The sequence below is a fragment of the Podarcis muralis genome, chromosome 4 (genome assembly GCF_964188315.1).
Source record: "Podarcis muralis chromosome 4, rPodMur119.hap1.1, whole genome shotgun sequence".
NCBI classification, from domain to species: Eukaryota; Metazoa; Chordata; class Lepidosauria; order Squamata; family Lacertidae; genus Podarcis; species Podarcis muralis.
Genome location: NC_135658.1, coordinates 30,151,879 through 30,179,740, shown reverse-complemented (window position 1 = coordinate 30,179,740; position 27,862 = coordinate 30,151,879). Strand labels below are relative to the sequence as shown.

General features: G+C 44.6%; 1 protein-coding gene across 3 annotated transcripts; it reads right to left on the bottom strand.

The window, feature by feature from the left end:
- Positions 1-11,943: 11,943 nt before the first annotated feature.
- CCNA1 (cyclin A1) lies at positions 11,944-26,438 on the bottom strand. Of its 3 annotated transcripts, none has more exons than XM_077927148.1 (10): positions 25,996-26,438; positions 24,806-24,865; positions 23,759-23,937; positions 18,751-18,985; positions 18,314-18,438; positions 17,765-17,988; positions 16,161-16,365; positions 14,920-15,033; positions 13,563-13,696; positions 11,944-12,197 (listed from the first exon to the last, which is right to left on the bottom strand). In XM_077927148.1, the coding sequence occupies exons 3-10, from the start codon at positions 23,912-23,914 to the stop codon at positions 12,146-12,148; spliced, it is 1,245 nt and encodes a 414-aa protein (XP_077783274.1). In that variant the 5' UTR covers positions 23,915-23,937; positions 24,806-24,865; positions 25,996-26,438; the 3' UTR covers positions 11,944-12,145. The 3 variants fall into 3 exon arrangements, with proteins under 3 accessions (XP_077783274.1, XP_028582343.2, XP_028582344.2); XM_028726510.2 differs by having other exon boundaries at positions 24,806-24,830; XM_028726511.2 differs by lacking the exon at positions 24,806-24,865.
- Between the last annotated feature and the right edge of the window lie 1,424 nt (positions 26,439-27,862).

The following is a 27,862-nucleotide window of genomic DNA, read 5'->3' as shown; positions in this document are numbered from 1 at the left end:
AATAATAATTTTTTTAAAAAAAACCACACACGGTAAAAGGGTTAAAGTGAGAAATAAGGAAATCAGATAAATAGCCCATCACCTTGCTGCAATTAACAGACAATGAAATCTACCAGTCCAGTTTGCCCACAAGAAGCGAATTGGCAGATAAGAATTGAATGAAAAGTTGAGGTGGTTGCTAAAATTCAATGTAGGGGCTACGAGGTGGGCTTTGCTGCTGTGCTTTTCCTGGGAATGCAGATAAGAAAATACTCCTTGCCATTGGCTAGGATTAGCATTCAAAACATGCTCGACAAGTACAGCTAAAGAAAACAGCTTCAGCATGCATTGGGTCAATCGCTCAATTCAGTACACAGGTTTTAAAATAGCATTGCCCTAAGCCAGCAAGAGATGTAAGCATTTTTCCCATGTGTAAATCCTTTCCTCCACTATAGGGACAAGGAGTTCTTCCCCCTACACCACCCCCCTCGCCCAAGTCCTGAGTGCTGCTTGAGCCAAGTGTCATCATCTCTTTCCCCTGCTAGAAATCTTTCCGGAAAGGGAAGTGGAGAGGCCTGTGAGTTTTAATGCTCTCACAGGACTCAGAGCTGGCGCATGTACATAGCCGAGGCAAGAGGGTGACGGTGATTGCAAGCCAAATTATTCCCCCCTGTTTAGTAAAACTGGGGGGGAAACAAAAAGTGTTGAGTTGTAAAAGCACATCAGGGTGGGGGAGAGATGAGACATAAGGCTTCCTATAGGCGGATGCTTGAAACATGCGTCATAGTGCCATAAATCGTTGCAGCAAAAGGGATGCTGATGTTCAAGAAGCCATCCAGTGGGGTTTCGGATGACAAGGCTCTACTTTGATAAAGAAAGCTACCTGACACCTTTTCAAGTGTTCCATTGGTGCGTAAATTGTATTAAGCCAGTGCATTGCTGTCACCTGCTGTTCACTACCAGGTTAATTCTAACTCAGAAAAGCATATTGCAATGGAAATGACGGCTTTCCTTCACTTTGCTCAGAGGTTGTGGTGGATCCTCCCCCACCTTTGCTTGGTTTGATTTGTCTCCTTGGTGATGATATGGCTGTGCTTATTAATTTGTTTAAAAATGTTTACTAGCTGCCTTCCATTGTAACAATGACAATGTCAGTATATAAATATTTCCATACCCAAAGAAGATTGGAAGCAATCCCAAATGTTTTTAAAGCCCACCTAATCACTGCCAAGGAGCGGCTGCTGTTATGCCTCAGGGGAGGGAATGACAGAGCTGTGGGGCCCCAGCAGAAAAGGCTCTGTTCCTTATAGACACTAGCCAGACTTCCCTTCCAGGTAGGCACATGAGCAAGGGCTCAGGAATCTATCTCCAATCCCTGGTGGAGTCCAAAATGTATAGCCTGCCTTTCTAAGCAAAAACCAATCAAAGGTGCCTTACAGACATATTCAATGAACAATGTCACAGAGCACAATGACCCTGTGAGAGGACCAAATGAACGGTGACCAGCTGTTCCTGATTCTAAACCGTGGCAAAGCGTAAGTTCCAGCAAAAGAATGGAATTTTGTGCCTTCCAAAAGACTGATCCTAAGTCTGAAACTAAGGGTCAGCCTTCTGTGAAGAATCTTCATATTTTAGCATTAAATCCAGAGCCATTCCAACAGAGCTCAGATGAAGTTTGAGACCATTTTCACAAGACACTGCACTCCACTAAAAAGGACTTAAAGGTACTGTTGTCCATTCTGTGTGCTTGGGAATTTGACATTGCACCATTCTTTGGGAGAAAGAGACACATCTGCCTACAGGCAATAAAATATCTTAAGCCACCTGTGCTTTGGGGCTTCAATATGTCTGAGCACAGCCTGAGCTTAAAATGGGGAAGCACAGCCTGAGCTTAAAATGTGAATTGGCAGATGTGTAAAAAAAAATAAAAAAATCCGCTTAAGTAATATAAGACAATCAAGATTGCACATTCCGCTATCTGTCAGGGATGCTTTAGTTAAGATTTCTGCACTGCAGGGGGTTGGACTAGATGACCCTCGGGGTCCCTTCCAACTCTACAATTCTATGATTCTATGCAGTGATGTGTATCGCCTGCTGCTGTTTCCCACCTTCCAGCTCAAAGACAACTGGATGAGGAGCAGGGATGACACAGAAACTGACATGGCCACTGCTTAAGCCTGTACAGGGCTCACCTTACAACTATGCTGCCCACCCACCCCAAGCTTCTATTCCTGCTTATCTTCTGTGCTAGACACGCACCTCTGTCAGCCTCTTAAGGATATATATAAGAAAGCACCTCTGCTTTATTCAAGTGCAGAGTGCACTGTGTCATCTTCAAAAGGAATGGCTGAGAAGTTTACAGTAGCAGGTTGTATGAGAGAATATCAAATGGAAATGTTGGTGCACCTAGTTCATCAAGAGCCAGAATCAGAGGTTTGTTGGTTTGTTTTTTAAAAAAAAACAGAAATAACAAATACAGTTACATGATGAAATTGTATTGGGTCTTCCACAGTTCTTACCAGTCATGGTCCAGAGAGTGTTCTGCATGACTCTACTTATGCGTAACTCTCAGAATCATTCTTGGACCCAGCGGACTAACCCATTGCAAATAATTGGTCAAGGCTTTTGAGTTGTGAAAGAATCTGAACAACCCAGGGCAAACAAAGAATCTGTTAAATAAAAGTGAGATTTGCTTATGAAAATCGTCAAATCAGACACATCTGAAAAAAGTTTTAGATAGTATTTTATATTATTGCTGTAGAGCGGGGATAAGGAACCTATGTCTCTCCAGATGTTTAAAGCTCTGTTGTCCTGCAACATCAATTATATTAGAAGGCCAGTATCCTGTTTGCAAAGATAAACAAAACAGCCTAAAGGCTCGATGCACTGGGAAGTTTTCCAACATTTCTTCTTGCAGAACGGAATGTTTGTCCCCATGGCACCTGATATATTTAATCAAGGAGGTATGCAGCTGCTGATTTAGATAGCACCTTGGTGAGCAAAGCACTTTCCCCAGGGTCTGGACATGAGTCATCCCCCACCTCAGCTCAGGCCTGTGCGGTATATATTAGTTGTGTGCACATTTGTGATGCAGGCGCCATTCCTCTGCAAGCTCTGTGTCCTGGACTGACTCACACCAGGTTGAATCAATTAATCTTGATGTCATTCCTCTTACACTGTATTGCAGGGTAAGAAGTTAACCATCTGAAGAATGTGGTAAAGCTACATTGTACCGTACTGCCACCAAGCCCACTACTAACTACTTGGGCTGGTGGTGCCTCTCCAGGCTCTGTCTGCATGAAGCCTTTTCACCAGATGATCCCAGGGCCTGAAGCAGAGACCTCCTAGATGAACAGCATGTGCTCAGCTCTGCCGTTAAGCCAGGGGCCGCTGGTGTAGGGTTTAATGGATCCTTGAGCCAAGGCACTTAGCTTTATTTTTATTTTATTTTCAAAAAAGCAAGTCAATCTGACATTTCTGAAGAAAGTTAAAGCAGAAAATGCAGAGGCAGCTGTAATGCCTCTGCCCTCAGCAGGCAGCACCATTGCTAAGGACACGTAATTGCTTAATTGCTGTTACGGGACCAAAGGAAAGAATGTGGACCTCCCTTCCAACTGGAGGGGACAGACCATAGGCATTGTAGCTAGCAGCCCTCTGATTGCCCTCCATCAATTTATCCAAACCTCTTTAAAAGCCATCCAGGAGCTGAAGGTTCTATACATATTCCACCCCTCCCCCATATTATAGCAACAGTCTTGTGAGGTAGGCTAGGTTAACATATGTACATAAGCAGTGGCTCTTGTCAATAGTTTGAGGAGGGGCAGGTGAGATAGAGGGGTCCCAATCCACATACAGTGTACCAGACCCAGGAATTCCTGTTGGCATCCCGACATCAAGCTATGCCCCCCTTTCATTTTCCAGAAATTCCTGCTATCGTCACATTTCTCTTTTCCATTGATAGAAATGCCAATTGAGCATATATACCACTGTGAAAGGGAAATGGTTTGTAAATAGCTTCACTGCAGTAATGCTTTCCATTATAATGAAAGCGTGCTTCTCTGAATAGGATAACACAAGCGCGATCTACAACAAAATGTTGCAGCGCAGAGTGCTTCTGCTCAGGCCTCCTGACATTCCATCCCATTTCCCCTTCCATCAGTTTTCCATCTCCCTTTCCCTCAACAGTCAGTCAGCATTCTGTGCCCACTGAGCATGTTCAGTCCTCCTTAGGTGGCTTTTATGTAGGTATCTCCCCACTCTGCTTTCATGTGTGTGTTTTGTAGTTCTGCAGACCTTTGGGTTTCCTGAAGCATATGGAAACTTTCCTATTCTACGTGGGTGAGGTCATTTTCATGATATCAAAATCAGCACTCAGAAAATTGGGGTCACTGTCACTACATATGATTATATCAATCCCACTTTTTTTTTTGAGAGAAAACAAAAACCCTTGTGTCTGATTACAGCAGGTATCACAAACAATCTCTAACTGAAGTGCACTGTCTCTGCCTTAGATTTGCTTCTTTTCCAGCTCCAGTTGTGGATGGTGCATTCTAGGAGAAAGAATTTGCCAGCAAGAGGATCTGTCCACATCACTTGCTGTCTGTCACTTAAGAGCATTGAATTTTTATTTATTTTTTTGACAGCTCATTTGAAAGACCTTGGGACTTTGGGACATCATGTATTACAGAAACCTGGAGTTAAAAGGTATAATCAATGTCTGCCATGAATATAACTGGTTCTCTCTTGCCCCGTACTGCTCTTATATAGGTGCCTGAATAGGAAGCATGCATCTTGCATTAATGCTAAATGATGCCAGTTGAAGGTTGAATTTAATAGATAAGAATAAAAATGATAGCAGAAGACATAGTCAAAAAAGCAAACCAGTAGTCTGCATTTGTATACAATACTTATCAAACACTTCCAGGATGCACTCCTGGGCGAGTCCAGACCCTCCAAGTGTCCCTATTTTCCAGGGGCATCCCTGATTTAGAGAAGCTGTCCCAATTTCTGATTTGATCCCAGAATGTCCCACTTTTCCTTAGTATGTCCCTATTTTCTTTGGAGAAATGTTGGAGGGGGTGGAGTTACCTGACCCCTGAGCTGTCTGAAGGCAATACTGTATAGAGAAGGGGTTTTTTATGTTTAATGTTTTATTATGTTTTCATATGTGTTGGAAGCTGCCCAGAGTGGCTGGGGCAACCCAGTAAGATGTGTGGGGTATAAATAGTAAAATTATCATTATGGAATGGGACATCCCTATTTTCATTGGAGAAATGCTGGAGGGTAGGTGAGTCAAGTGAGTCAAGCCTCATTTTCACCCTGAACAAAGCGCTTTTTGGGGAGTGAGGGTGCAGCCTGAGATTGAGGCACCCAAAATGACTGCCGAGATCTTGTGAGAAAAAACAGGATTCTCCTCTTTTTATCGAGGCACTTGGAAGGTATGGCTTCTATTCTTATCTTCAGTTTTTAAAAAACTATCAGGGTTCAGGTGAGAGACTTCTGCCTTAGACAGCAGCTGCCAATCAGAATAGATGATACTGGACTGAACGGACAAATGACCTGATTTGATAGGAGGCAGCTTTCAATGTGAGCAGCTGCTTCAGCTTTCCTCAGTGCCAACAACACAAGCACCTGCCCACCACACAGTTGAGATTTTACTGCGCCTTTACTGCTCATAACATCAGACTTGCTATTGCAGCCGGATTCATTTTGGTGAGCCAACCTCTTGTTAGTGATTGTCTGAAAGGTTACTGCTTTTCCCCCTGCCAGGACTGAAACCTCAAGCCTAAAAGAGCCTTGAAAAAATATTGGATTGGAAAAAGAACAACAACTAAGTTTAAAAATGCACAATGCCCTGCTGGGTAGTTATGAAACAAGCATTTCCTCAAACATCACAGGAAAAGTGTGCACAGCTTATGCATATTCGAAGCTGCTACAGGCCTGCATTTAATTCAGTTGCCTGTGGTCTTATGGCTGGCATTATTGGGTACTGAAATAATGTTGTCTGAGGAGACATAAAGACAAAGCTGGCATCTGAGCTTGTTGCAGGGTCTGGCCCCTGTGTTTGGGACTTGTTTATGTGACCATCTGTTGTTGGTGAGTAGCTGCTTTTTGGGGGTGTTTGTAAGCAAGGGCAGGGCTACCAGTGGCATAGTGTTGGGTGAGGGGGGAAAGAGGGGCTGTGGCACCAGGCGTAAGCGTCCCAGTGTCCCAGGTGCAAGAGGGGGCAGGGGACAAGAGTGGCAAGTACACATGCACTCCATGGTGTTTGCTCTGTGGTGCAGCCTCTTGGCATCTAAGCTAATGGTCCACATGTTATGGGATGCAATACTTGCCCCGGGCACTGGCAACCTACACTATGCCACTGAGGCCTACCACCCGGGATAGGCTGTAAGACAATAGATCTGAGTGGTTTTAGCTCAGAGATGTAGGTGAGAGCCAGTGTTGTTCTGCCGTTTAGACAATTATGGCATGTAATTTGAGGCCATCCTGCCACTATTTTCTTAAACTGCTTTTGTATCCCAGTGTTGAGACTAGACTCCTTTCAAAATATGACATATGCAAATAGATAAGACTATGAACATACGTGAAGTGTCTTCCCCACACACCTGAGTAACCAGCAGTCCCAGTGGTTCAGATTAAGGAAAGCTAGGGCCAAGAAAGTAACATATTTAATACCTGCAAGTTCTGGTTGTTCTTACAAAGGGACACTGCCTGCCTTTGCAGCTGCTACATATGAACCTCTTCCTGAAACCTGTGGCTTTTAATGATGGCAACATTTTGTTCTCACGCACCATTTCAGTCAAAACTGTTTGCTTGGGAGAGCCACAGCAGAGCATGCATACTAATGATGCTGAACTCGGCTCACAGCCTAAAAGCTGACGCAGGGCAAGTCAGAAATCACCAGCTCAAAAATCAGATTAGTCACAAACCCCTTGAAGCAGGTATGCAGGGGCCTCAAGAGGATATCCTGGGCCCAGTTCATGATATGTGAATTGGGCCCCTACATCCTGCCCCATCCCTGCAATCCATTAAGAGCTGGATGGACCAATGGTCCGAGTTGTTATGAAGCAGTTTTTTCTATGTTCCTTAAGCCCCTCACAGCTTACAGTGTTTGCAAACACAGCAAATGTTCTATTGAAGCACATTTCCCCTTCTCAAAGAATCCTAGGAACTGTAGTTTGATATGGGTACTGGTAATTGCAACTCTGTAAGGGGTAAATTACAGCTCCGGGGTATTTTTGTGGGTTCCTTAAATGTGGCAAGCTCCCTAAATAGGAGTATTTCTCTTAGGGAGCAAGAATCTCTTGCAACAGTTTTTCCTCCAATTCCCACTTGTATAGTGCTGATTTAATTTATAAGTTGCAAGATTACATATAACTGTAATCTTCGGCTGGGGTGGGCGGGATATAAATAAAATTTTATTATTTTTATTTATTATATAAATATCCAGTATGTGGTAGAGAAATGCTAGGTATTCTTAGCAAGCTGCTAGCATTCCAGTACACCAGTCATTCCCTTTGCATGCTCTCTGTAACTTTTACTGACGGAAACCTTTTCCTTGAATAATACTAGGCTTCCCCCTCATTTTCATTCCTGTTGTGTTTTGCTGGGGACCCTTCATCAATGATGCATGATGAACTCCTAACTTTGCCAGTTCATTTCACATGCACTAAGAAAGGAAATAATAGATTTCAAGCAGGCGAGGAACTTGCACCCAAATTCAGTAAAACTTAAATTACTCTGTTTCTTAGTATCCACGGTGACAATGTGACTGGAATGCTGGAATTAAATTCATGCCAAAGAAACTGGTGAATAATTATGTGATACTCTATTGTGCAGCGGGCGTGTGTGTCTCAAACTAAGTCTTAGCAGCAGTTTCTTTATTAAGACAACGGAAATGTTCAGTCTTTGGGATCATTCTAATTTGCCACCGCTGCTCTAAAAGCAGCAAAGTTTTATAGTAAGAACTCGCTACCCTGTCTAGGACAAAAACATGGCTTCTTTCCTCCTGGACAGCAATGTAAAAAAAAAAAAAAGGTAAAGGACCCATGGATGGTTAAGTCCAGTCAAAGGCGACTATGGGGTGTGGCGCTCATCTTGCTTTCAGGCCCCAGGGATCCAGCGTTTATTCACAGACAGTTTTCTGGGTCATGTGGCCAGCATGACTAAACCACTTCTGGTGCAACAGAACACCGTGATGGAAACCAGAGCACATAGAAATGCCGTTTACCTTTCCGCCACAGTGGTACCTATTTATCTACTTGCACTGGCGTGCTTTTGAACTGCTAGGTTGGCAGGAGCTGGGACAGAGTAACGGGAACTCAACCCATCACAGGGATTCAAACCGCCGACCTTCTGATCGGCAAGCCTAAGAGGCTCAGTGGTTTAAATTTATATGCCACCCTTCATCCGAAGATCTCAGAGCAGTTCACAAGATAATATATATGGTATATATAATATATAATATATAATATATAATATATAATATATAATATATATTGTTTATATAATATAAATGCAATGTAATGAGATGAGATGAGATGATGCATTTGTCTGCATAACTAAGGAAATGGCCAGAGATTCCTTCTGAGAGGCTGCTTTCCACAGCTTCTCCCTCCCTGAAGGGAGATGATGTCATCAAGCTGCTTGCATCACTGGCTTTGCTGCCTGAGACAAAAGATAGCAAGATAGCAATTTCCCCATTTCAGGTACAGGAGCCACTAAGACCAGCAGCTGACAGTTATCTCAACAGCATCCTCTATCATACCTGATCCTCTATCATACCCATATCATACAGGGTCACATGGAAAGCATGAGGCAGCTGCCTCACCCTGGCTCTGAGACAGAGGTCTGTATTGCAGTTGAAGAGCAGGATGGCCAACTCTCAAGAGACTGCAATCTAAGTACTTTCAAAATTGAAAACTGGCAGTGATCTATCCCCGTTTTTTCGGGTTCAGCTCAAAGTTGTTGTGGTTTTTTAGGCAGGAGGAAAGCCCCATTTTTAGGGGTTCAGTTATTGAGCTTTTTTTAGGGAGGAGAAAAAGAAGCTTTTGGGGGGGGGGGACTTCCACAAAAAGATTGCTGTGGATGAAAGCTCCGTCTTCCCTTCTAGAGATCAAACAACATTGGAGGGGGCAGGGCAGGAGTCAGTTTTAGCGACACTAAGGAAAGGGAGCCTGAGATCGACCACGATCTACCAAAACCTCGCGGGGATCTACCAGTAGATCGCGATCAACCTGTTGGACATCCTGCCCTTGAAATCCACTGGGAGCAATAACTTGGGGACAGCTCTGGAAGTCAAGCTGCTCTTCCTCCCTCTTCTGTACAAGGCTCACCGTGCAAATAGCACAGCTGGGGCCCTAAATGGCAGCAGCTCTCCAGGATTAAAGTCAGAGTTCTCTCCTAGCCCATCTGGCAGATGTCAGGAATTGAATTGAGGCCCTTCTGCATTCAAAGCAAATGAACTCAGTCACTGAGTTGAGGTCCTTCCTATTTCATTGCCCACCCCTGACCCCAGTGTTTTCTGAAATGACTGCATATTGTTCCTCTTTATCCCAGGCTTCCTTCCCAAGTCCCTTGCACTGTTGTCTTGTCTGTTCTGATTTCTAGATTCAACGCCCCTCAGGGCAGGCTAATCTGCTTTATTATTTAAAAAAAGTTACACGCTTGGGTGGTACCGTAAAAATAACCCGCTATTGGCAACAGTTCAGAGCACATTGCTTCTACTTGAGTTGCTTGTAGTGTGATACAAGGAAGCAAGACTAGAAACTTCAGATGGAACCTACAGGGACATATATCTCCCTGAGTTCCTTGAGAGGGGAAGGGTGTGGTATAAATTCAAGTGTTACACACCACCCGTCTCCAAGTGGTGCCAGATTCCATGCACTTACCCAGGGTTCGTGTTTCCTTTGGAAATGAGGCAAAGTGGAGACTGTGGTGTCTTTATGATACGAGTTTATTTACACACATATACAAACTGAGCCAGGGACGTGGGTGGCGCTGTGGGTTAAACCACAGAGCCTAGGACTTGCCGATCAGAAGGTCGGCGGTTTGAATTCCCGCAACGGGGTGAGCTCCCGTTGCTCGGTCCCTGTTCCTGCCAACATAGCAGTTTGAAAGCATGTCAAAGTGCAAGTAAATAGGTACCACTCCAGCGGAAAGGTAAACGGTGTTTCCGTGCGCTGCTCTGGTTTGCCAGAAGCGGCTTAGTCATGCTGGCCACATGACCCGGAAGCTGTACGCCGGCTCCCTTGGCCAATAAAGCAAGATGAGCGCCGCAACCCCAGAGTCGGTCACGACTGGACCTAACGGTCAGGGGTCCCTTTACCTTTTACAACCTGAGCCCACAGTGGAGGGGTTCAACAGCATCAACATCCCAAGAGGGTCTTGTTTCTCCCATAGTCACAGCCTTGGATTTAAACAGAAATCAAACATTGCTCTTAGACAATGCTCTGACTCTCTCTCCAACTTGCTACCTTTTCCTAGGTCACATCAATGCCCCCAAAAAACTCTCAACCCTGGCTTTTGTCCTTTTTACCATCTATGAGTTTAGGGAGTGGGGAAAGGGGAGGGGGAGGGGTTCCACCCATTTGCAATCTTCCTTTGTTCTCCTTAATGGCTCATCACTCAGGCTATCAGCTCACCAGCAGACTAGCTTGGCTACTCCAAGAACTGAAAGCCTTGACTGAATTCTGACACCTGGTAGATCCAGGGATTAGAGGGGTCTTGGCATACAGGCTACTTCCCCCTGCCCAAACAGTAAGATAAGAATTTATGTTATACTTCCCATGTACTTTACAAACACCATTTGGGCTTGTCCTAATTTTACCACAGCAGCATTCCCATCTCATTTACAGGCTTTCATTATTATAATTCTAAAGGCCTGGTTTTCTTTTCTTTTCTTTTTTGCATTTTCTGGAGTGCATCCTTTACATTGGTGTTAATTACACTGCAGATTGCTTTGTGGAACTATTTTTCTCCAAGGGGACAAACATTCAGCATTTGTTCTCTTGCCACATAAGATAATAACCAAATGTATCACAATTAAATCAGACCAATGTACTTTAATTCCTATTAAGATTCTGCAGTGTATTTTCCTGTGCCATATTTGTAGTACTGTACTTGGCTTATTAAAAATGAGAGAGAGAGAAGGAAGGAAGGAAGGAAGGAAGGAAGGAAGAGTTGTGTAGTTCTGGACCTCAAATGTTCCTCAGTCCTAGATCAAGAACAAGATTGTGTCTTAAGTAGGACAGGAAGACATCCCAACTCAGTTACCACAACACATCATGCAGGCTGCCTCTGACAACTAATCTGAAGCAGAATGCAATGGACATTGCTCACTCCGAACACATCTCACCAGTCGCCACAGCTTCACTGGCTGCCTATCTGATTCTGGGCCCAATTCAAAGTTCTGGTGTGTACCCCCAAAACAGCCTGCGCCAACCTGGTGCCCTCCAGATGTTCCGAACTACAACTGCCATCAGTCCCAGTGCTGGCCCACCATTCAAGTACTTTTTAGTCTAGTTCTACAATGCTATATTGGAATTAACAGCACTGTTCTATAATGGCAAAGAGACAACCTCATATTTATCATTCTCATCTGTTCTAGTTATAGCAACGCTCCCGGCTTTCTGAGGGTATATTTAAAATGTACACCATCATCAGTTTTCCCAGTGAAATGTTGAAATTGTGAGTTGGTAAAGGTAGAATAGGGATGCAGGTGGCGCTGTGGTCTAAAGCACTGAGCCTCTTGGGCTTGCCGATCAGAAGGGCTTGTCCAACAGTCTGTCTCCGTATATGGCAGCTTCTTCAATTCCTATTCCTGCTTTTCATTTTGTTGGGAAGTTTAGTGTTCATTCTCCAGGCTGCCGTCATGCAGACACGGCAATGCAGAACAATTCACACATGCAGAGACACCAAGAGTTCTTTTAAATGAAAAGATGTTTATTAAAAGTGCTTTTAGTTTGTGGTAAAACTACAGTCCCGAGTCCTTGTAATACAGTACAGCTATATACTAAAGGTCCTCTAAAAATAGTTCAAGCAACAAGATTAGGCACATGACCTGCAGTGCCCTATTAAAAACATAATAATTTGGCCAGATCAACTCTATTGATCAGGAGGCAAGTGCTTCAGTTTCTGTGCATTTACTGGCGTCTGTTGCAGTTCATAGCAGAGGTAGAATGGCTGGGGGCTCCAGGAGGGATACTTGCATGTACCTGCGAAGGAAGAAACCACTCAGTACAAAGAGTTGGCAAACTCCCCATTGATAATTCTGCAGCACTTCAAGTACTCGAGATTAGCAGATTGCGTAATCTTGATTGGGAAATCTGCACTGGATTTAAGTTAAAAAAGAGAAAAGATTCACATCCATGACTGTGGGTGCAAATAGCAAGTGCCTAGGAATCTCTACTTCTATAAAAGAAAACACGCCTGTGTCTCTGGCCCTTCTGACGGCAGCTGTGTTCTTATTGCTTATCGCTTGGAGCATCCTCAGGGGAGAAGCAATTTCCATTTTTTTTTTAAAAAGAATTCCTTGGAGAAAATAAGCCTGAAAGCATATAGGCAACACCAAGCGAGATATCAGAAAGGAATTCTTAACAGATTTCCTGTGGTCACAGGGGAAGCTACCATTTAACAGTTTCGAAAGCTTCATGAGTCTGACAAAAATCAATTGTTCTTAGTACAAAGTTTAAATTGCATGTGTGTGGCACTCATTATATACATCCTGCCCACGCTTTTGAGCCAGGCTGCATGTCATGCTAAGACAGAATGTTATGAGGATGAGATGCAGCAAGCCTTAGGCTCACCCATAGCCTAATCTTCCCTCCTGCGGCTGCTTCAGAGTTTGGAAGCTCTCCCTCCTCTTTTTGGATTAACTTTGAACTTCATGGATTGTTCAGATCCAAACAACTGCGGCTAATCCAAACTGTTGTCTTGTTTCAACAAGCCATTTCAAGCCACGGGTTAAGCAGCTGGTTTGTCCGAACAAGCCATTGTTCACGTTCAACCACGGTTTAGGGGTTTCAGAGGCAGGCAGTGCTGGAGTCAATATAAAATGGAAACGGAAGTGTCCAAATTCCTCCTCTGAAAGTGGCAGAGAGGGGAGCCCACGAGCCCAAAGCTATCAGCGGCTCATCCTCCTCAGTGAGTCATGGGCAACCTCTTTCTCATTGAAGGGATGCACTCTTTTTGGGCCAAATCTGCCAGGGGCTGCCCAGGGTCAAAGTTAGTGGTAGGCAGGGCAACCTCTTTTCTCTCATTATATGACCCCTATTCTCTCCCTCCTGCCCTTCCTCTTCCCCACTAACCAGTAGGCTACTGGGCAAGAGACAGGTGATAATACAACCGCCTGGAAAAAGCAGAGGGCTAACAGAGGACTTTTGAAATTAAGTCAAGGGCCAGGTGCAATCCTAGTCTCCCACCCTTGCAATACTGCTAAACTATGGTTTGGCATGATTTGCAAACTCTCTATTATATTCCCACATGCTTCCCAGCTTTCTTCCTCTTCTAACAGCCGTTATTTCCACTGGTCACAATTTTACAGAGGTGTTCAGAAAGCAGTTGTTGGCCCAAGAACTTACTTAGCCAGCTTGTATTTCTCCCTTATCGCTTGCTGTGGTCGATGTGGAGCGTCAAGGCAGGCTTTGTGCAGGTCGCTTAGGCAAGGCACTATCTCACCTAGTGAGTAGCCAGTGAAGGCCGCAAGGGTATCTGGCTGATCAGAAGAAGAGAGATTAGAGTTTTATTATTCCATTCAGGTAAGAACGTGTCACAATCACATACGCTTGGAAAGAGACTCTTCTGCGTTGAGCCAGCATCAAGTTAGGAGAGGCCTCATCTCAACCTCACTCAATAGCATTGTTTCAACTTTTCACCAATTGCTGCTGGGTACAAGGGAAAAAGGCTGCTTGAATAGGCAAGCACAGAGCAAAATCCAGCAGAGAAGCTCCACTCACATCAGGTAGACCCCCTACCCCAATTATTCCAGTGCAGTGTTTCCCAAACTTGGGTCTCCAGCTGTTTTCTCTGACCACTGGTCCTGCTAGCTAAGGATGATGGGAGTTGTAGTCCAAAAACAGCTGGAGACCTAAGTTTGGGAAAAAACTTTTTTAGGGGAAAGGGCTGTGGCAAAACACATGCTTTGGGTGCAGAAGGTCCCAAGTAGGGCGGGAAAAGAGACTCTGGTATGAAATTCTGAAGAGCCACCAGCAGCCATTGTTGGCAATACTGTGCTATTCAGATCATTTTGCTGACTTTGTATAAGGCAGCTTCCTTATGCTCCACTTGTACGCAATGCAACCTTGGTTTTCCACCGCCCTACACAGAAGGTGGTGGCTCCTTTCATGAGAAGCAGCCCATACTAAAGTGCACCGCCCAGGAAGGGACACTGCAGAGTTGTGCTTTCATGAGCGCTTGGGAAACGTTTATTTTTTATACCAGCCATATCCTTTACCTCACAAAATTCCTAAAGCAGATGTTGGGAAGGTGCCAGTGAAAAATCTCATTTATGCCTATAAAGTTAATAAGGTAGCAGGTGTAGAACAGATGCAGCAACAAAGATCCATTAAGGTCAACTAAACCCATAGGAGTGCCTGGTGTGCTTTGGTCCATGGGGTCACGAAGAGTCAGACATGACTAAACGACTAAACAACAAAACAACAACAAACCCATAGTTGTTTTTAACCCAGAAAGCTCCGGAGTTCATTTCTCTGCAGAGTTAATAGCCTCCTGAGTGATAAAAATGTAATTGTGTTGGACTGAAGGATTTCTACTGCGTCAGCCATTTCTTAAGTTTGTTGCTTTAAAAAAAAGGGAAAGCTAAAGCTTGTGTCAAGGCACCTTCCCGTTTTGTATCCAGTTTCATTCTTTGAAGGGCTTGAACACACCGGGAGCCAGCAAGCTGTAAGGAGTTGGTTAATATTCAAAAGTCAGGCTTACCCAAAAATGCCTGTTCACGGTGTAGTTTGCAAGACAGTAAGCAGCTGCTGCCATTTGTGAGGGAAGGTACTTCAAGAATGGATCAGCTTCAAGGAGACTCAGCTCTGCTACATACTAAAGAGAATTGGACACCATTTTAATCACAGGGAAATCAAGAGAGATTCAAGTCTATCCCATAGTTTCTCTACCAGCCTTCCAGATGTTGGACTGCAACTCCCATTATCCCTAAACATTGGCCATGGTGATTTTATAGCTGGTGTTTATATATCTTGGTGTTTTTAGTTCAATGGGAAGAAGGAGGAGGAGGAGGAGGAGGAGGAGAAGACTAATAATAATGTCACCATTTGTTGAAAACTGATGGGCCACAGCAACAGCAGGCATTTAAAGTGCTCTTATAAAGTACTCTTTAAGAGCATGACTTCCCCCAAAGAACACTGGGAACTGTAGTTTGCCAAGGGTGCTGAGAAGTATAGCTCTGTGACGGGTCTAACAACTCTCAGCACCTTAAACCAGCTATAGTTCCCATGACCTTTTTTTGGGGGGGGGAGGGGAGCCATGACTATTTGAGAGTGGCATGGTAGTGTTTTAAATTAAGGTGTAGTTGTGACCATGGTCAACACTGTAAAACATGTCATCCATAGTTCAATATGGACTAATAAGTGTGACTAGACCCAATATTTAGTTTAGCAGATTTAGAACATTTTTATAAATCTAAACTAGTGCTGCAAATTGCTTGTGAGTTTTGTTTTGCCCCAGTGGCCCAGGAAGGGGAAATGTTTCCTCTTAACTTACCCCCCCCCCCTCCAATTTGTGTGTGAGAGAGCTCTCTCATAGATTTCTACTGCCCATGGTTACCTCAGTCTCAGTTTTGGTCAAGAATGCTGGTCACCACTGAAATGCAGACAGACAGACGCAGGACTGGACAGGGGTACAACAGAGACAGCAGGCGAAGACTGAAACTGAACCAGCTCAGTCGGTAGAGCATGGACTCTTAATCTCAGGGTCGTGGGTTTGAGTCCCACATTAGGCAAAATATGCCTGCATTGTGGGGGGTTGGACTAGATGACCCTCATGATCCCTTCCAACTCTACAATTCTATTATTCTAAGACACATATCCTTCTCCAGAGAAGATGCAGCTGGAGGGGCACTGGCATCAGGGAAGTTAGGCTAATGATTTTTTCTTATTATTACTTGGTCTGGATGTCCTTTGAAGTGTTTGCCATACAGGTCATATCCTTACCCTTGCAAAGTTCTCTGTCTTGATGCTGACACCATGAAGTTGCAAATACTGGAAGAGAAACTGGTTGATGGTTGGAACAGTCAAGTCAAAAGCAAGGACTTTGAGGAGCAGGTGTTCCATTTTGAGCAGCTGTTTTTTAGTGTAGGTATCATCGGTTATATACACAAATTCTTTGACTTCTGGCGGATAGATTTCTTCATATTTCCTGGGGATCAGGAGAAATAGCAATCTACAAAGCCTTACTGCATATTTTAAATTCTGCTTCATTAAGATAATCCCTTGGCATCACCATCCTGAGACTGCCAGGCACAAGAGAAACAGGGTCTTCTCAGTGGTGGTCCCACACTTTCAGAACCACTTCAAGTGATTTGTATACTGCACCACCAGCACATGCATTATGTTATCATTATGGCCTAAACAAAAGAATCTGTTTATACCTTTCAGAATAGACTTCATTCAGACCAAGATAACATTAGGCCAGGCTCCTGGAATATGTCTTGGTCCCTATGCAAACCTGTTACTGAACCATTTGGATGCTAACCATAAAATGGTCCCAATCTTAAAGTATGTAAACACTCTTAAGAATTTGAACAAAGTTTTCATTCACCAGCTGGAAGAGACGACCCATTGAATGTTAGAACAATGGACCAATAGTACAGATGTGAGTTAACTGTAGTCACAAAACCGATAATAAAATTTGATTACATAAGATAAATGCACCCTTAGTAAGTTATATTATATTTATTCTGCACTTCCTTCAAGCAACTCATGTTGACATATATGATCATCTCTCCTTCTCCTTATTCCAATAACCACCCTGTGGGATAGGTTAGACCAAGAAGTAAGCAATTTGATACAAGGTCATCCAGTAAGTTTGATCCAGTATGATTCTGGGTCTCCCGGGCTAATCCCCACACAAATAACTAAAGCATACCAACTTGTTTGATTTCCTCACTCTTTGAACTTGGGATCCACAAACTATTCAGGTGGATTAAGGTTGTAGATGCAAGTGAAACATTTGCTTGCTAAAAAAATGTACCTACAGTGATTTCAGCAGCAACTGAACATCACTGGGACCTGCTCACAGGAGCCACCGGCAATGAAATAGCAAGTGAAAACCCACTTTGTCCTGCAAACCAGTGATGGGTCCAAACAACATCTGAAGACTGTTAGCCCACTCTCCAAGTATCTCTATGGGGAAACAGGGTTGTAGTCCATTGGCAGAGCACAATGGAGAAGGTGCCAGGCTTCAATTCTTGGCATCTCCCAATTTGGCCTGGGCAATAGCCCTGTTTGTAACACAGGAGTGTAGACAGTAATGACCTAGAATGGCGCGGGGAACCTGCAGCCATCTACACGGATTCCAGCTCTCATCAGCCTCAGCCGGTATTGCCAGTGGCAAGGAATGATGGGAGTTGGAGTCTAGCTGGAGAGCTGCAGGTCCCCCCACCCATGAGCTAGATAGACTAACTTGGAATAAAGTGGCTTCCTGCCTTTGCTAGGACACATGAGCACTGGAGAGACAGATCCGGACAAATCTCACCAGGTGGCCCTAAACAGTTGTCATCTGCCAAAGGTTTGCTCACTCATGCAAGCCTACTTACGCAGCTAGGAGAACTGCCGCCGTTCCCACAAGCTGAAGCTTTCCTCTGAGGACAGACATGCAAGAGAGAAAGCGGTCCAAGTAGTTCACAGCAAGGTACACCGTTTCAGTACGAAGCTTATATTCTTCACCGACTTCTACCAGCCAGTCCACCAAGATTGCACGCATACTCGAGGTGATATCAGGCTGCTTCCTCAAGTAGCATGCTCTGGGCCTGTATTTCACCTGCATGGAAAGAGTTCGGCCTCAGAAAAAGGAGGTGTAAAAGTGTGTGTGTGTGTGTGTGTGTGTGTGTGTGTGTGTGTGTGTGTGTGTCCCTCTGTGAGTTAATTTACAGGAAGTCTGAATTCAAGATGTCCATGATACTAAACCGAGACTGTTCCTCCAGAGGGCAGGACTAAACTTGCATTTGAGTGCAATTTAGGCTCCATAAGCTAAAGTTCATACTCACGGCATGAATATCAGAAAGAAGGGAGGATGCAGAGTGCATGTTACACTGGTGCTATCTCTGAGCCAAGGCTACAGTGAGCTCCTTAAAAGTGCCACTCACTTCAGCTTCTCTCAAGTAGCGATGAATATCTTCTGCATATTCCGCAGCACACATGACGTCCTCTTTATAACACTGAAGATCCTCATCTTGGGACTGCAACGACTTATCCACCAGCATCGGAGAGCCTGGATTCACCAACATATTACCGGGAAGAATGATTTTTAAAATATATTAAAAAAAATGTTAAGTTAGCCATTAGTTTCAGTGTATGCTTCCATCAGCAGAAGTAATAAACCCTTAGATTTCTTGGATGTTATAGGCAACATACACTGTAATTTAAAAAGAAGGCTTAGTAGGCTATGGTTTTCCAGACATTGTTGGAGCCCAACTCTCATCAGCCCCAGCCAGAATGGCTACTGGTCAAGGGCCAACAACCTCTGGAGGGTCACAGGTTTCTACCATCATCAACACTGCCCCTGCTAGGCCATTGGACGTACCTGTACTCAAGCTCAGCAGCAGGTGAATGTTGGGTCTTCGGGTGCAGGTATCAACTTCACACATGCTGGATTCTTCCACAGCCATACAGCTGTACCTGTTTTTCCCTTCCACTTCATCTCTGTAAACAACAAAACCTTGCTTGGACGCCACGCAGACTGGCATCATATTCTTGCCAGTAGTTAAAGCAGGACAGACATTTTCAGATCCAGAGAAGCCTCTCAGCCTGTTTGCTCCCTGAAAAGAAGAATGAGAATCTTCTTGGTAGGGACAGCCTATATTCCTGCTTCAAGGAGTGCAGGAAATGATGCATTTCAGTTCAGTTCGCTTACAATATTTCTATGCCGCTTTTCGCTCAAACGAATCACAAAGCAGCTTGCAAATAATAAATAGCAACAACGTAATAGTACAGTGGTACCTCGGGTTAAGTACTTAATTCGTTCTGGAGGTCTGTTCTTAACCTGAAACTGTTCTTAACCTCAAGCACCACTTTAGCTAATGGGGCCTCCTGCTGCTGCTGTGTCGCTGGAGCACGATTTCTTTTCTCATCCTGAAGCAAAGTTCTTAACCTGAAGCATTATTCCTGGGTTAGCGGAGTCTGTAACCTGAAGCGTATGTAACCTGAAGTGTATGTAACCTGAGGTACCACTGTACATCACAAATACAACACGAATCGTATAGAGTAATTAACAGATCATCAGCAAAACAATGGCAAATAATCAGTAAAACAGACACATTCTATAAAGCCCTATTAACTAAAAAAATAATAAGTGAAGCAGCACAAACACGACAATAGTCATCTTATAAGATTCACAAAGTACTCCAGCACTCATAATTCACAAAGCAATATTAACCAAAGGAAAGCTCTCTTGCAAATGTGGAAGTCCTTGCACAGGATTTCTGTTGGTCAGGCTCCCTTAATGTTTTACTGGCCAATTAAAACAGATGGGCAGTATACCCTGGCTTTCTGATAGCAGATAGCTCAGTAGGTAGAGCATAAGCCTCTTAATCTTAAGGTTGTGGGTTCAAGCCCCACGTTGGGTGAAAGATTTCTGCATTGCATTGTAGGGGGTTGGATGAGATGACCACCATGGTCTCTTCCAACTCTATGATTCACAACCTAGCAACCAAAAACAAACTAAGCACTGTTGAATTTCTTTGTCTCTCTGGCTCTCTCCACCCCCACGACTCAATCTTCCACTCAATTCATCAATAGACACATACACACAATGCCCCTGGCAGCAACTCCCTTCGTAAGGCCCCTAGGGCTGGAGGGTGGGACAAGGTAGGTAGAAAAAGCCCTTGTCTGATGGCCAGCACAAAGTTTCATTCCTCTCACAGTGCTTCTGGAAACAGCTCCCTTATGAAGGCTGGAGGGTAGAGCAAGACATATGGATTGTGGCCTCTGGAAGCCTTCAGTTCTCCAAAACTGTAGTTTGAGAGCCCATGGTTCTCCTTCTTGCTGAGGGCCAGCAGGACAAGGGAAATGCGAGAGGTCTTTCCCAGATCAAGCCAAAAAATACTCCTACATTCCAATGTAGCTGCACAGAACTTGCAAGAATACAAGGAGTGGGCAGAATGTAGGTACAAGTCTGTGACACTGATCTGTCAGTGAATATGCCACTGACAATAGTGCAGGAGTTTTAATCTTATGTTGCTTCCTACTTGGTTGCTCATTGGCAAGAAAACATAGCTGCTCGCAAAAAGCTATGGAAGGAGCAGTGGCGTAGCGTGGGTTCTCAGCACCCGGGGCAAGGCAAGTAATTTGCGCCCCCTAACCCGTGGATTTGCGCCCCCTAACCCTAACCCCCAGATGTTGCACCCGGTGCGGCCGGCCCCCCCTGCACCCCCCACGCTACGCCACTGGGAAGGAGTCTTGGCTTGTTCACACCGAAGGGTGTGCGACTTGTTTAAACTGCATCCTAGTACACCGAAACACAAGTGAAATATACTCAGAGTCCTGCAGTGATTTCATGCTCTTTACTGCAGCTTGTAAAACAGTGATTCAATTTCCCCCCAAACCCCAGGCCTTTATATACATTATTTACACAATGAGTCCCGTCTGATTGGCTGATTCTGCTTCCCTCCCGGAGCCTGATTGGTCTTCTCCTGCAGGCCAATCAGTTGTTGCATTCTAGGATCCTACCAGCCTAACAGGCTGATTAACTTCCTCCTGGAGCTTGATTGGTCTTCTCCTGCAAGCCAATCAGTTGTTGCATTCTAGGATCCTACCTGCCTATTGTTCTAGGATCCAAGCTTAGACCATAACAATAAGTTAATGCATTGTGAAAGAAGGTGGGCAGGGAAGACTCTGAAGCAGAAGGCAGCCTGCAAATGAGCTGGAAAACTCCAACAAGAAACAGAGACTAAAGTTAATGGCAAATCAGTATTCCAAGAGAGCCCTGGCAATCCAGCACCAGAAGACATTTTGGTTTTGAAGCAACCATCATTAGTACTCCATATCAGTACAGAACACTGCATGGTGTGGCTATTTACCATTCAGCACGTAGAGACACTGTGTCCGTAATTTCCATGACTGAATACCAGGCGTTTCAAGCTACACAGAGACGGGGTGGGAGGCTGGGGAGCTCAGCCAAAGTGGTTCAGCCAGGCTAGTCTTGTAGCATCTTAAAAAGACATGGATTTGACTGCAGCACAAACCTTTGGAAATGGAAGTCCACAATTTCGATACAGAACCCTCAGTTGGTACACAAAGTTACAGGTAAAAGGTAAAGGTAAAGGACCCCTGGATGGTTAAGTCCAGTCAAAGGAGACTATGGGGTGCAGCATGCACCTTGCTTTCAGGCCAAGGGAGTCGGCATTTGTCCACAGACAGCTTTCCGGGTCATGTGGCCAGCATGACTAAACCACTTCTGGCACAACAGAACACCTTATCTTTTACACATAGTTATAATACAAACAGGGAGAGAGAAAAAAGGCCACACAAGGCCAAGGGGGCTAGTGGCATTTTTACACAAACCTCACATGGCTGTGGACGGCAAATCTGCTTACTTTTTTTATATAAAAATTTATTATTATTATTTTTTAAAAGTATAAACATACAACAAAAACCAATTCATAATCCAAATATTGAGATTACTCTGAATCTCCTGACTTCCTCCCCATCACTTCCACGGGTCCAATTCATAATATTTTCAACTGCGTATCAATACTTCTCCATTTTTTTGGTCTTTCTAAATTATCCATACATTCCGTTACATTACAAGTGTGGTTAAAATCCTGCCAATGTTTTAACCTGCTTACAATGATCTCGTATATAAATTGTAAACTTTCCCCATTCTTTTTTAAAGTTTTTGTCTTCTCGATTTCTGAGCTTCCCAGTTAATTTTTGCCATTTCGGCATAGTCCATCATGCTCTGCTTACTTTGCATACATGTGACCTCTGTATAAACCTTTCACAGTCTCTTGCATTTCATGGTCTTTAGACCCCCCCCCCCCCCAGTTTACAATTCTCTCCACCCATATGTGCACAATATATATTATTTCTCACACTTAAAATGTCTCTGAAGACAACACTCTATGCGTCTGATAAAGTCCTCTGAAAATCATGGTTATGATCAATTGCCAAACTTTTGAAAGGCAGGATAACAGCCTAGACAGAGCAGTGTTTCCCAAACTTGGGTCTCCGGCTGTTTTTGGACTACACTTCCCATCATCCCTGACACTGGTCCTGCTAGCTAGGGATGATGGGAGTTGTAGTCCAAAAGCAGATGGAGAAACACTGTCTGGGAAACACTGGCCTAGAGCATGGATAGGGAGGTAATGCCCAGGGGCCAAATGCAGTCCTTCAAGTCTCTCTACCAAGCCCTCAATACTCTCTCTCTCTCCAGGCGACACCACCCATCCAGCCACACCCCCTACCAGCCCTGCTTTGCACCCTCCTTGAGTGTTTTTGATTGGCAGGGTATATCCTTGAGCTCTGAGATTGCCTCTTGCTTGCTTGGGTGAAAGACAGAGAGGTGTATGGTTGATAACATGATACATAACATGCTAAAGGCAGTAGCCCATAAAGAACTGTTTGGTGGCTCAACACTCCTCCTTGGCACAACAGCAAAAACCTATATCTCTAAAATAGGGCAAATGCTGAAGTCTTGTCCCACTGAAAACCACAGAGAGACTTCTAGTCCCTCTCAATCCCTCGCTTCATTTCCAAGAAACTGAAGATGGAACCTTTCAGTAGTACTCGACCCACTGGCAGTTAAAAAGAGTGCATGCATTTTCCAGTGGTCCTACATTCCATAGCTCATGGCATGCGCAAACTTCTTTAACAGTCGCCCAGTTCGTTGAGTGCTGTTGAGCCCAAGGAACATACGTCAGTAGTACTGGAGCAAAAGAAGAGTCAACATCTCACAGTGCTGCTCTGTACCTCCTACAGAGGATGCCCTTTGCCAGCAGACATGGCATCCCCAAAGGGAAGGGCAACCTTTTCTAAACTGCTTTAAGTGTACAGTGCAGCTGGGACCTCAAGTCACACTATTCTCTGACCTGACATTCCTACAGCATTTTAACATACAAAGCCCAAAGGAGTTGCTGCGCTAGCAATAACACCACCACAACCCTAGCCATGTCTACTCACGAGTAAGTTCTAATAAACTCAAGTGGGCTTACTCTCAAGTAAACAGGATTAGAATTGTAGTTTAAGGGTTGGATGCTCAAAGCAGACCCAATAGAATGACCAACTTAAGTTGGTTATGTCCCTTGATTACAATACTCCAGGCGTGACTTGGCTAGATTTAACCCCAATAAACTGTAGGGTTGCCCAGAGTCCATGAACGCTCACGCCCTTAGAAAATCTGTTTAGTATTTAAAGTGCCGTAACACTTTGTTTTAACACAGAAAGTGTGTTACAGTTACCATTGGTCCATTTATTCCCACCTTTACCACTCCAAAAAAAATTTAAAAAAAAAAATACCTCAGATTTCCTAAGCCCAGGTGCTAAAAGAACCTTCTGTAAGAGTTATCCAGGAATCCCAGTCTTTCATGATTTACCTGGACAGAGGGTCTCAAACACTGCCCATTTTCTGTCAGCTCCCCCAGAATAGCTCTTTGGTGGAGATTTTGATTGGTTCGAGGCTGTGCAACAGCCGGCAGGGCATCCCAAAGCTCATCTTGTGCCTTCTCATCACCATTGTTGCTGCAATGCATTTCCTCAGGGTCAGCAGCTGATGCTGGAAAGACAAAGAAACACACATTGAGGCTGCACCCACACGGCAGTCCTTTCCGTTTCCCTATGAATTCCTGCATTATATTTGAGCTTCTACCCAATATGACAGCCACTTCCAGAAACCTGGCAGAATGCAGTGGAAGTTTAGTGCTCCCTTTCTGTATTAATTGCTTCCAGGGGGAAAAAATAGATTTGCAGCCCAATTAACCTAGAAAATCACAAGAGCAGTGGCAAGATTTGGGGCGGCATACAGTTGTTCCTTCCTGCCGTTTTCATAGGAGAATCATGAGGAAACTGAAGCATGCATGTGCAGGAAGTGTGAGGAGTAGCAACGTTGTCTAATGACATTTGTTGTTGCGTCACACACCCCACCCCGCTGGTGTAAATGAAGTTTACGGAGACATGCCCGCATCTCAGTCAAAAAGCCACAGTTACTGCATTGTGAAAGGTATGTTAGGAAACGGCACAGAGGCGGTAGCATTAAAATCAGAAAAACTAATGCAATATTTGAATGCACCCAATTTCTGACAATATCCTCAGATGGACTCCCTTCAAGAGCAACCCAACCCTGAAGTTGATTCTGACTTGACTCTTAGAAAACAGAAATCTTCCCGTAGCTTTGTTTGTACAAGCCTGCCTTTTCTTATCTTTGCTCTCTCACTAGTGTTCCGGTGACCCTCCATAAAACCAACTGAGGTACACAGAGAAATGTGTGCGAGACGCAAGCCCAAAGCACAGGGGGAGCAACTTGTTTAAAAATAACAAATCCCTGGCAATATTAGAGATGGGCCGCAACCGTCATGCAAGGTTCAAATGCTCACTCGGCCATGGTGTTCACTGGGTGACCTTGAGCCAGTCGTAGTCTCACCTACCTCACAGGGTTGTTGTGAGGATAAACTGGGGAGCGGGAAAACCACATATGCCACTTTGAGCTCCTCGGAGGAAAAGGTGGGATATAAATGTAACAAACAAATTACTGCAGTATCCTTAGCCCCCAGAAAGTCATTAAAGAGTTTATGAGATGAAAGCAACCTTGGCATTACATGTTTCTTTAAAGCTGGCATCCTTCCACCAAATAGCTTTACCTCGCTGAAACCAATGGGATTAAATCAGCAAAAGTGGCTCACAGTTGAAGGTCTCCTAAATTTTAAGGCTTAGAACCAAGTGCCACTGGATTTACCTCCAAGTAAACATGTCGAGGAATAAGGGATGCATCACCTTTGCCAGAAGCATGCCTTGCTGAACTTGGTGAAACTTACTGCCAAATAAAACATAGGACTGTGGTACTGGAATTAACCATCCAGGGACCCTTGACTTTTTTTAACCTTTACTAAGTTTACACAAGCCTGTTCTGGGATTTGATAACTCTATTAAGAGATATTACAGAGCAAGTTTTTTTTATTATTCAAAACACAAATCCCCTTCCACTCTGCAGCACCATTTTCTAAAAAAACAGAGCTCCTTTTCTGCTGGTCCTGTGGTAGCTGAAAGATGACCAGGTGCTCCCATAGAGAGCTATAATAGCATTGTGGTCACACAACCCTGGAGCAAGTGACCTGGGCCCATCTCAGCCCGCCTGCAGGCAGCGCCAATTACAAATTACAGAGGCTGCTGGAGGCAATAACTGCAGAGGGGTCTACTTGGGAATCACTAAGTGAGGCAAGGGCTGTGGCTCAGGAGTAGAGCATTTGCTTTGAGACCGCTGGTTCCATCCCCAGCACCTCCAGGTAGGACTGGGAAGGAACACTCCCTTATCTGAAATGCTGGAAATATGGACTATGTTCAGCTACATGGACCAAAGGCAACGTCCCAAGTTTCTAGTCCACTGTTTCCAACGTCCCAAGTTTCTAGTCCACTGTCTCCAACTTCCCAAGTTTCTAGTCCACTGTTTCCAGCGATTGCCCCAAGGCACCTGCGCAGTCAGCGCTCCGACCCTGCCCGAAACGAAGCCCGGTCTTCAAAGACACCCGCAGGAAAGCTACCAACCACCCAGCCACCCTGGCAGCGTCTCCCTAAACTCTGCCCGGGGACCCCTGCGGACCCTCGCCGCGCCTTTGCCCACCTGCCTTTCCCCACCCGCAGCGGAGGCTGACGCAGGCGGTTCTTCCTTGGTGCCTGAAGGGGGCGCCCTGCTCCTTCCCGCCGCAGCGCAGGTGGGGACTGGTGGGCAAGGACTCGAAGTGGCTCCCGGGCGCCGCTTGCCGAGCCTATATAGGCGGCGGCCAATCAGTGGAGACCGCCGTCGCACCGCCCCTCCGGGTGCGCCTCGGCGTGCGCGCTGCTTACTTTCAAGCCGCCCGCGACTGTTGGGAGCAGCGGCCAGTTGGCGCAGGCACCGCGCTCGCCCGCAGGCGGCAGGCTGCTCCCGTGGCAACCGGAGATCTTGCGGGCGAGAGGAGGAAGCCGGATCTCTCTCTCGCCGTCCGTTTTCCTGCCTTTGCCTTGGTGCGCTGCGGAGGTCAATGCCGGATTTACGTAGAAGCTTAACAAGCTATAGCTTAGGGCCCCATTCTCTTGAGACACCCCCCCCCAAAAAAAAAAATTAAAGGAAAAAAAAACTGGATGTACATTTCCAAAAAATACATATTTTGTTATGTGCGTATGGCTTCAGATACCTGTTGGTCCATAGATTAGCATATATTCAACACAAAAAATAGCAACAATTTGTTGTTGACAAAGGACAGCTGGACATACAAAGGGCCCCATAACCTTCAGTAGCTTAGGGCCTCATCAAACCTAAATCTGGCCCTGGTCAGGCCAGGTACACAATCTTGCGCTTTAAAACGAGCGCCTCTCAGGTTGTGTGGTTAATACCCAATCATTCCTATATAATGTGCAAGGCGAAACATTTTAGAGATTCTACCCATCCATGATAAAGGACCGCAACTTTGACAGGGTTGCATGCTACTTGTAGCAGACTTCCCATTTATCCTTGTAAGTTCTCTTCTGTTGCTGATAGAAGGCACCTTTTTTTAAGAAGATCCCAACGATGTGAGCATTTTGACTCCCTGTAATTCTGAGGTCAGGTATTGAGTGCCAACAGAAACGGGAAGCAGCTCAACTGGAAAGCTTGGGTAACCCCGGGGGTTTGCAAAACCACCAAAAAATAAATAAAAATGCACACACAGACTGCAAAACAACAGAATGTTTGTAAATATTAACTTGCTCATTCCTCTCTTCCTATCACTCTCATAAGAAAACTGCTAAAGATCCTCAAGAGGCTTTGTAGCAAATATTTCAAACTGTGACTTGATGCCAGATGTAAATCTGAGAGCAGTACTGCTTTGCCATTTATCCGTTAGTTAAAGGAAAAAAACGAATAAAGCCAAGTCTTGAGGATCTAATTATTCTCCTTCCTTGGTTTCCCTCTGTGTGTTTGAGAGGCTGTTCAAGACTCCCTGCTTGAGATCATCAGGGCTGCTCTTCGTAATTAATGTTTCGTGCCAGTCTTTTGTGGTTTGAAGGATGGAGAGCTGCAATAACAGCAGATGTGTAGTGCCAAACGCAGTCTATGAGATTCCTTCAAAAACCTGGGAGAGGGAGGGATACTTTTTAGAGTAAAAAAATCCAGGTATCTCATCTGAGCTACAGATACTTATGTTTCTCTTCCTGTTCAGGATTTTTCTGAGTTGTTTCCATTTTAGGGAAGCACATAATACAACCTCAGGAGATGCTTTGTACCATTGACACTCCTATCTCCAGAGACCTTGGTATAAGCACCTGTGTTTGTTTGCTTCTGCAGTAATAATACTGCTAAGCTTTCATTTTATTCTATGTTTAAAACGATTTCTACTTTGGCTTTTGGCTGCCAAGAAGGACTTGCAAGTGCTTTATGTGTTCAAAACACTTTGCAGTCATTATCTCAGAAATTGCTACAAGTAGTCTGAAAGGTAGGACTGTTGTATTATCCCTATGCTATTGGTATCACT

Bases quoted from the DNA above. Each gene is read 5' to 3' on its own strand.
- CCNA1 (XM_077927148.1), bottom strand. From the start codon at position 23,914: ATGCATTGCAGCAACAATGGTGATGAGAAGGCACAAGATGAGCTTTGG. The intron at 16,366-17,764 runs GTAAGTAGGCTT...CCTGATCCCCAG, and splicing joins GCGGCAGTTCTCCTAGCTGC to GAAATATGAAGAAATCTATC. The intron at 12,198-13,562 runs GTAAGTTCTTGG...CTTCCTTCGCAG, and splicing joins GAGAAATACAAGCTGGCTAA to GTACATGCAAGTATCCCTCC.